Source organism: Pyrus communis, chromosome 1, assembly GCF_963583255.1.
Source record: "Pyrus communis chromosome 1, drPyrComm1.1, whole genome shotgun sequence".
Taxonomy (NCBI): domain Eukaryota; kingdom Viridiplantae; phylum Streptophyta; class Magnoliopsida; order Rosales; family Rosaceae; genus Pyrus; species Pyrus communis.
In genome coordinates this window covers 40,706,613-40,715,441 of record NC_084803.1, presented here as the reverse complement: position 1 = coordinate 40,715,441, position 8,829 = coordinate 40,706,613, and the positions used below count along the sequence as shown (strand labels likewise).

General features: G+C 41.1%; 3 protein-coding genes across 3 annotated transcripts; 2 read left to right on the top strand and 1 right to left on the bottom strand.

Moving 5' to 3' along the window:
• Window positions 1-513: 513 nt before the first annotated feature.
• Window positions 514-1,290, bottom strand: LOC137727875 (uncharacterized). Its single transcript, XM_068466714.1, has one exon. It carries the CDS (start codon window positions 1,288-1,290, stop codon window positions 514-516), a length of 777 nt encoding a protein of 258 aa, XP_068322815.1.
• Window positions 1,291-3,302: 2,012 nt separating this feature from the next.
• LOC137718680 (uncharacterized) lies at window positions 3,303-4,152 on the top strand. The gene has a single exon (XM_068458231.1). It carries the CDS (start codon window positions 3,360-3,362, stop codon window positions 3,978-3,980), a length of 621 nt encoding a protein of 206 aa, XP_068314332.1. The 5' UTR covers window positions 3,303-3,359; the 3' UTR covers window positions 3,981-4,152.
• A 1,850-nt stretch (window positions 4,153-6,002) lies between these two features.
• On the top strand, window positions 6,003-6,347 carry LOC137727864 (uncharacterized). Its single transcript, XM_068466704.1, has one exon. It carries the CDS (start codon window positions 6,003-6,005, stop codon window positions 6,345-6,347), a length of 345 nt encoding a protein of 114 aa, XP_068322805.1.
• The last annotated feature ends 2,482 nt before the right edge of the window (window positions 6,348-8,829 follow it).

The window sequence follows — 8,829 nt, the reverse complement described above, 5'->3', positions numbered from 1 at the left end:
ATAGATGTGTTCATGTAAAACTGTGTGCGTGGTTGCACTATCTGCCTGACAACTAACTTTCCCACTAGTCATACCTAGAATGAAAAATTAATTTGAATCGGTCATATGCATAGAAGTTCGTTAAAACAAATATCAATTCAAAATAATTTCATTTATTCAAGTATGGTAATTAATTAAAACTTAATATCCAAAAACAAATCACCAACAAATAATCCAGACATAAAGGAAAATTGTTAAAAAATCAACCAAAAACAAAGGGTGGGTTCGGCCATTAGGTGGAATTCGGCCCCATTGTCTTATTTCAACTAAAAAAATAAGTCTATGTCTAAGATTCTAATGTTCCATAAGGGTGGTATCCTCCTGAAATTCAGAAACCTCCATCTTTGTAGTCTCCAATTCGTTCACTTGCACGAAATTTGATTCAAACTTCTTACAACGAGAATGATATTCATCTACAACCTTCTTGGGAGCTCAGCAAACATGGGACCAATGGTCATTTGAACCATAGCGATATCACATATCCGCATCCATGGTTTCAAGTGCTTTACCTTTATTCTTGAAGTTCGGGGCATTGGGAGCGAGGTTTAGGCGCTTTTGTGCTTTGTTTCCTCCCTTTGATGGGCCTTGACTCTGTTGACCTTGGTGGGAAAGCTTCTGGCCGTCCCTACCACACCTCATTTGGTGTTTTGGGCTTTCGTTTGTGCTATAATGTGCTTCAAGCACAGCAGTCGCCCCAATAGGTCGAACTTTCTGCTTTTCAGCGAGAAGTAAAATAGAGATCAAATCCGAGAACTTAGTGAACTTCTGAGCTCTATATTGTTGTTGCAAGACAATATTAGAAGTGGAGAAGGTTAAATAGGTATTCTCCAGGAGATCCTCTTTTGTCAAAGTTTCGTTACAAAACTTGAGAAGTAATCGGATTCGACAAACTTCATAATTATATTCAATCACATACTTAAAGTCTTGGAATAGCAAATATTGGCAGTCTTGTCTTGCTTCAAGCAAGAATATATCCTTTTGGTGATCAAAACGATCAGCCAAAGCGACCCATAGTGCACGTGGATCATTCTCATCAAGATATTCAGTTTGCAGAGCATCATGGATATGTCTTTGGATGAAGATCATAACGATGGCTTTTTCAGCTTTGCCAACAGGGTTGTCCGTCTTTTCTTTAATAGTGGGACGCAAATTCTTTGCAGTGAGGTAGAGCTTCACATCTTGGACCCACTTGAGGTTGTTCCTTCCAAAGACCTCCAAAGCGGTGAAGCCGAGTTTTTTCAAATTCGACATGTTCCTATCACAAAATAAATGGACAAGATGTGGTTAGTGTAATGGAGAAAAAATCAATCCATTCACAGAGGAGTTGAACATACAGGTTCTAATAGACATATATTGGTTTATTTTTGCATGAAAAACTTTGGGTTTTCATGGGTGATGTTTTTAAATGAAAAACTTTAGGTTTTCAAACAAGGCATGTTTGTAAGAAACTTCAGGTTTCATAATAATTATGAACTTCAGGTTCATATATTTGTGCAAGCAAACACAAATATATACACAAAAATATGCAACAAGAATATGCAAAAATATAACTTTTAGGTTTACAATTATAATTGAATTTAATTATTTGGACTTCAAGTCAAATTAAAAGTGTGGGTGGAAAAATATAAAACCCATTGGGCCTAAAATAATTAGGCGAATAAAACTCGGGGCCCAAGAGAAAAAATAAGCCCACGAGTGACTTAAAAAATTTGTGCCATGCATCCCAGGCCCTAGGGTGGGCTGTGTTTGGTCTCCGGGTAGGGCTGCAAGCCCACGGGGAGAGCGAAAAACGGTGGGCCACTTCAGCCGAGCCTAAGGATTTTTCATTTATTTTTTTTATATTTTTTCATGGGCCAGAGGGATGGGCTGCAGTAGGCAAGCCCAAAAGCTTAAAAAAACTTCATACCGGCTGCTTCAGGCGAGCCCCAAAGGTTTGTGATGAAGGCCGAGAAGAGTTCGGGCCCAAACAAGGTTGTGGGTCACAAATGCCAGTCGTGTTGGGTGTGCTTTGCTGGGGAAGAAAGTCAGGTTTGGTCGATGGCGCTGCGTCAGGCGGTCGGCTTTGGGACAACGATGCTTGGGGCGAGTTTGTGGGTCGTGAAGGACCTCAAATATGAACGAATTCGTTGTAAAACCCTAGGATTTCGAATCGGGTTTTCGAAAAAAAAAAAAAAAACTGATAGGATTCAATCGAATCTTGGTCATTTGATGTCGGGGATGAGCTTCAGGTCGTCAAACATGGTGACCCAAGGTGGGAGGATGGGCTGCAGGCCATCCTGTGATGGTAGAGATGCCGTGAAGGGCGTCGGGTTTCTGGGTTTCAACCTGGAGCCTGCGGCTCCATCTTGGGGACTCAGTGTGGCCATCCAAGCTTCAGGCTTGGTTGAAGGCGCAAGGTCATGGGTTTGAAGAACCCAGACCGTGATTCCCAATTTCATTTTTTTTTCAATTCAAATATAATTCAATTAGAGGCATATTCAAAATAATAATATGTTGATTTAAGTCAATGTGACGTATATACAAATATATTTGATTCAATTCATAGCAAATATCAAATTCAAATAATTTAATAATTATGAATATAATGCATACACAATTTATGTAGAATCTAAAATTCAAAAAACGTAAAGTTGGGTCATGCATTATGGCGAATGTTCATGCTATCAGGACTGCAACAATATCGAGATAAAAACCATTGTTTTGAAAGAACCTGATTGCGTGATGATATGGATGAACTGGTTTGATGCAGAAAAATTCTTCAACGTCAGATTCCTAAGCATAGCGGTAAGAGCGTGCTGATAACATGTTGTGGTCTATTTTATCTGACAAGGTTAAAGGGGGCCGGCGGTAGAGGAAGAGAGATTGAGAGAGATATGTTTGTAGAATTATAGGGAAAAATGTGTTGTTATCCCTCCTACATTGTGCTTTTATGTATAGTAATATAAGAGAGAATATATTCCTTATTCCCCAAGTAATACAAGTTGTAATAGGAAAATGATAATTAGAATAAAATTTAATATATGATTTACTCAATCACACTTAAACTAGGAATGTTTACAACAAGACAGATATCGTTTACCTTTTGTAAATTACGTCTCAAAAATTTCAAGTAGAATCTAATTGTATTGTAGATTCTTTTATTTTTATTTATTTATTTTTCGTAAGATTAAGTGATGACTTAGTTACGACAGTCCACATTTTCAGATGCCGAAGGACTTAGATGGGCCATTATTTGTGATTAGCTGACTCTAGGAGTCAGAACTTGCAGGTGGAAATCAAATGGAAAGTGAGAAGTCAGATGAGGTTCACATGGCTCCCACATGTATAAAAATCCCCCCAACCCAACTCATGTGAATCGTGATGTCCCACTTCCATCCCCCACTTCGAAACCCAAAGCCGCTCACGCTCACCGTCGTTTCCGACAAATACGCTATGAAGTCAGTCTCCTCGATTACCAGACTTCAACGGCCACGATCTCTCCCTCTCCCTCCCCTTTCCCAATCCTCGCCACGCCCATAATCATGCTCGCCGCCGCATCCTCCTCCACAACATGGCTCCGAGCTCACCGCATCCGCTACCTCTTCCTTCTCCTCTGCTCTCCGATTCTCATCCCTTTCCTCTGCGCCATCTTCCCACTGCTCTGTGCCGCGGAGCTTTGCCTACACCTCTGCCGCCGCCGTATAAAGATTTCTCACGATGAGGCCGGGGAGGAGGAGGAGCAGATGCGCCGGTGCGAAGAAGGACGCAGCAGTGGAAGTGCGGCGGCGGCGGCGGGGAAGGAAGACGGGAAAGAAGAGATGGGGCTGCTGCAGAGGTACTTGGAGGATCAGCTGCTGCTGGTTGGATCTGTGTATGATTGCAGGGACGATGATAGTGACGATTTGTATCACGAGATTCATGACTATGATAATGATTCCAACACTACTCCTCTTTTGGCTTGATTTATTGTTTTTTTTTCTTTTCATTTTTTTGTTTTTGTTTTTGTTTTTGTACATTACACTCTTTTTGGTTGATTTTTGGTGAAATTTGTTCGTGAAGTTTTATGGGATTCCTTTCTACGAATTGTGAATACGATTTTCGCTTTGTGAAAGAGGATATTGGCAGATTTGAATTTGTTGGTAACCAAATTTTGGTAGTGCTACACAGCCACTTTTACTTATTAGTACGTATCTTCTTATTATACATCTTTTTAATTTTCGGTTGTAAATCGAATGAAATTAATAGACAAAAATATAACAAGGTGTGGATAGATTAAAAAAAGAGGTTAAACTGTCAATTTGCTCCTTGAACTATCACTCAACCTTCAATATCCCCCTACCGTTAGTTTTTCATAGATTTTATCCAAATTAACGTTAACTCTTATCATGTACCCACCACGTAACTCTCATTTGTGGACAAAAGCGTTACTTCACTAGACCTTTAGACACAAAAGCTATAGAATCACACATATTTGCATAGGTTTATATTTTAGAAATCTAAGGTTTTCAATTATTTTAAAGAATGAAACAATCGAACTACCCACACTTGTTATGCACATGCTTGTTTAACAAAAATTTGGATGGAATGAATGAAAAATTAACAGCAGGGGTAAATTGGCCAAAAAAATTAGTTTAAGTCCTTAATTTTCCAATTAAAAAGTTCAGGAGGGAAATCGAAAGTTGAGTGATAGTTCAGGGGGCATATTGGCAGTTTACTCAAAAAAAGAAGAAGATGTGAATAACACAACTGTTAAATTTAAAGCCGTTGGCCCATTGGCCGCTAGTACTATTGCAAATTTGAGCCATTGAGATTGAACCAATTTGTACGAACTTTATTGATACTTAGCCCACTCCTTCACTTCTGTAGTGTAGATAATATTATTTATTAATATATATATATATATATATATATATATCATTTAAGCCATTGAGATTAAACCAACTTGTACAAACTTGTATTCATCTTTGTGGAGCCAAAAAATAATCACAAGACGATACGTGGATTTTTTGGTAAAATAGGACAAAAATACCCTTGAGGCATACCAGGATTCCTACGCGCAAGCAGCGGGCAATCATCACTCAACCAAGTCAAAAGTGCCCAAAATAGGTAATAATTCAAAACATATTTCATCCATCCTCATCCAATCTTCTCCACAAAGGAAACTCCCAAATCTTCCCTTTTTTATTATATTGATTAGCTAATCAATTAGGTAATTATTCTATTAATTAGTTAATTGATTAGGTAATTATTCTATTAATTAGCTAATTGATTAGGTAATTATTCCATAACTCCCAATTTAACACAAATCAAGAACCTAGCCCACAAAAGGAGCTAGGTGGCTGGCCACTCTCCTATTTAAACCCCATCATTCTCCTCAAAGTTGACTTCCAATTCTCTTGCAAAAATACTGCAAAATTCTCCAAACACTTTTCCCTCAAAATTCTAACTTTGGCATCGGAGGTTCTTCGGTCGAAGCCCCCTCCCTATTCATCATGGGCGCGTGAAGCTTTTGGCCTTGACCTTAGGTGTGATTTGTTTTGTAGGTGTAATTTTGTCTAAGATTAAGGCGGAAGAAATTTGTATCCACAATCTTCACTTGTAATTCAAAAGTGCAAGATGCTAAGGAGTTAGTACAAAAGTGCGACCGTTGCCAACGCTACAAGCTGGTAGTAGCACTGCCTGCTAGCAAGCTACACTTGCACACGAATCCTTGGCCGTTAATGCAATGAGCAATCAACCTGGTAGGACCTCTGCCGCCTATTAGTAAGGGTAGAGGCATGATGATTGTGGCAACCGACTACTTCACCAAATAGGTAGAAGTAGAGCCCATGATCACCACGACTTAGACGGAGATAGAGTGTTTCATATGGAGGAACATCATTCGCCGATTTGGCATCTCTCAGTCCATCATCATCGACAACGGCCCGCAATTCGTGGGCAAAGATTTGGCGAAGTTTTTCCAAAAGTATGGCATCAAGCAGCATATGTCCACACCGAGATATCCTGAAGGCAATGGGCAGGTCGAAGCATCCAACAAGATGATCCTTTACTGCCTCAAGAAATCCCTCATCGACAAGAAGGGAAAATGGCTAGACGAACTCCTTAGATGTCTATGGGTATATCGCACCACCAAGAGACGAGTAATCGGTGAGACTCCTTTCTCTTTGGCATTTGGTTCGGAAGCAATCATTCCACCCAGCATCATCGTGCCAAGCATTAGCACACTACTGCTAAGTATTGAGCAGAACAATAAGGAGATGGCCACAAGCTTAGATTTGGTAGAGGAGAAACGCGAGCAGACTATCACTCGCATCGTAGCCTACCAGTAGCAGCCCCTCTCCAGCTACAACAAAAGGGCCAAGATCTGGCAGTTCCAGCACAGAGATCTAGTCCTAAGAAAAGCCTTCATCACTGCCCGCAGAGAAGGCTCGAAAAAGATGGATCCCATCTGGGAAGGTTCGTACAAGATCAGCATAGTAGGTGGAAGAGTAATTACACCCTCGCCACCATGAAACGACAAAAAGATCGACAAACAGTGGAGTGCCTACAATCTAAGGATGTACCATGTGTGACTTCCCACTACATCAAAGCCTGAAGACTCAAGCAGCTCGACGGGTACCACCTCACAAACTCAGGACTATCCAGTTGTTATGCAGTGCCTACCTTACAGTTAAGTTCTCGTTCGTTTCACTTGTTTTTCAATGAGGAATTCAGAAGTAATCACAACTTGGCTCAGCTACATACTTATAACAACTGATCATTTTTGCACTTCAAAAGAAAACTGCGCCCTTCTTAGGGACTCATCGCAGGAATTGCGCCCCCCAAGCGACCAACCATGCTATCTAGTGCGAGAGGGTAAACTAATTCCTCGACACCAACATGGGTCAGCTCTCCAAGACGGGAGGATAAACTCTACACTCCGAATATCCAGATGTGGATGAGCCTGGCTGCCTTAGTGTAACTGGATATATCATGACTTGCACTGAGATTCCTAGAAGTAGCCACAATGGTCTTTTTCAAGGCTTAGCTAACTGAAGGATTTTAGGTCTTTTGGCCTAATCTACAGGGAACCGAGCCTTAGAGATGAATGAGGCACATTACGCAGTACGCCTTACAAACGGCTGCTCTTGAACCCTAAAGCTGCTACTGAGTGCACAAAGGTAACCTACGGTTTCTGAAAGACTGCATACGGTTCACCCTTCGTGCAGTAAAGCCGTGCTAGACTTATACAACTGCACATTTTTGTGAAAGGTTAAACAAGCTAGCGTGCATATAAGAAGCTTTATCCACTGCCGATATGCTAAATAGTCGACAAGCTTCATTTCTACCAAGCGCGGAACAACCTACACCAAGTCCTAAAGTGTTGTGATACTTGCTACACAACCTATGGAATTGGAGAAAGCCAAGGTTAACAGCCTAGTTGTTACGCGGACTTGTTTGCTTCTATAAGTAATGCATTCAACTGCCAACCCTATGGCTAACAACTTTGCAAATTTCTACACCAACATCTACGGCTGCATAGGCTACGTGGGCCTGTCTGCTTATAGAAAAGTAGCACGTCTGCCACTGGTCTATAAAGTCTAAAGGTTAGGGCATGAACAAAAAAAGCAAATATGAAGAAAGGTAAAGGAATCATGTTTACAAATAATTAGCAAAGGCCGAAAGAGTTCATGCAAAACAAGAGTTACAAGGAAAAACAAAGACAATCCTGAAGGCTACCTAGAAGATTGCACTTCAGCAGCTTGAACATTCCACGACTACTCGGTCGCCACACCTTTAGCAGCCACGACGCTCTTAGCGGCGACATCATCCAATGTTTCACCCCTGACTGCCCCAGCCTAGGTACCAACTTTTCCAACTACTTCACCAATGGAAACCTCAAAAGTAAAAGCAAGCATGTCTTCCGGAGAAATAGAGAAACCTCGAGCCCATCATTATCACTCTTCAGCTGCTCATTCTCTTCAAGTAGACCAACACGGACGCTCTGCAGCTTATCCACTCCATTCTTCAGACTTTCGTTGATCTTCTGTACACCTTGAAGTTCCAACACTTGGGGTTCAAGCCTATCGACGATTCTCTTAAAGTGGATCACTTGATTATAAGCAAAGATCAACTTTTCATCCTTTGCATAAGCAGCGAAACGAAGCTTAGAAACTGCAAACTTAAGATCTTGAATCTGAGGTATGTAACATCCAATCTCTTTATCTGCACTTTCATACTTAACTTAGATTGCGTCAAGCCTAGTCTTCAAGTCAACGATTTCTTGGCGAGCGATCTCGAGCTGCAGAGAAATGGGGGCAGAAATATTAGACCCCTTCAAAGCAACGAGCTTAGAATCCAACCTCTTGATCTCCTCGGTTGAGGAATAAGCTTCAGCTGCCATAGTCTTCACCACCTCATTGGCAGCCTTGTTATATCTGCATCATAGCAAGCATAGCAGTCTTTATATATTGGGTCGTATGCATCGCAAAGGAACTTGGGCAAACAACCTTTCTAACGCCATCAACAAACTTGGCACAAACGTCCATGTCTTCAAGCAGATCTGGTTTCACAAGCACACAGATCTTAATAGCCTTCCTAGAAACAAGCTTAGTGGATTTCTTATAGCTGCCCACGCGAGCAATCTCCTCCTTCTTAACAAGCGAATCAGTCTCAACAGCAGAGGGAGTGCGCCTTGGCGCCAATTTAGCAGCAAAGTCCACCTTATCGTTTTTCATAATAGCAAGTCTCTCCAAAGGTGAACCAGACTTAGCTCCCAACAGACGTCTTAGTACAGACTTCAGCATTGAGGGCATGACAGGACCTTTACGC

Bases quoted from the DNA above. Each gene is read 5' to 3' on its own strand.
- LOC137727875 (XM_068466714.1), bottom strand. From the start codon at position 1,290: ATGTCGAATTTGAAAAAACTCGGCTTCACCGCTTTGGAGGTCTTTGGA.
- LOC137718680 (XM_068458231.1), top strand. From the start codon at position 3,360: ATGTATAAAAATCCCCCCAACCCAACTCATGTGAATCGTGATGTCCCA.
- LOC137727864 (XM_068466704.1), top strand. From the start codon at position 6,003: ATGTCCACACCGAGATATCCTGAAGGCAATGGGCAGGTCGAAGCATCC.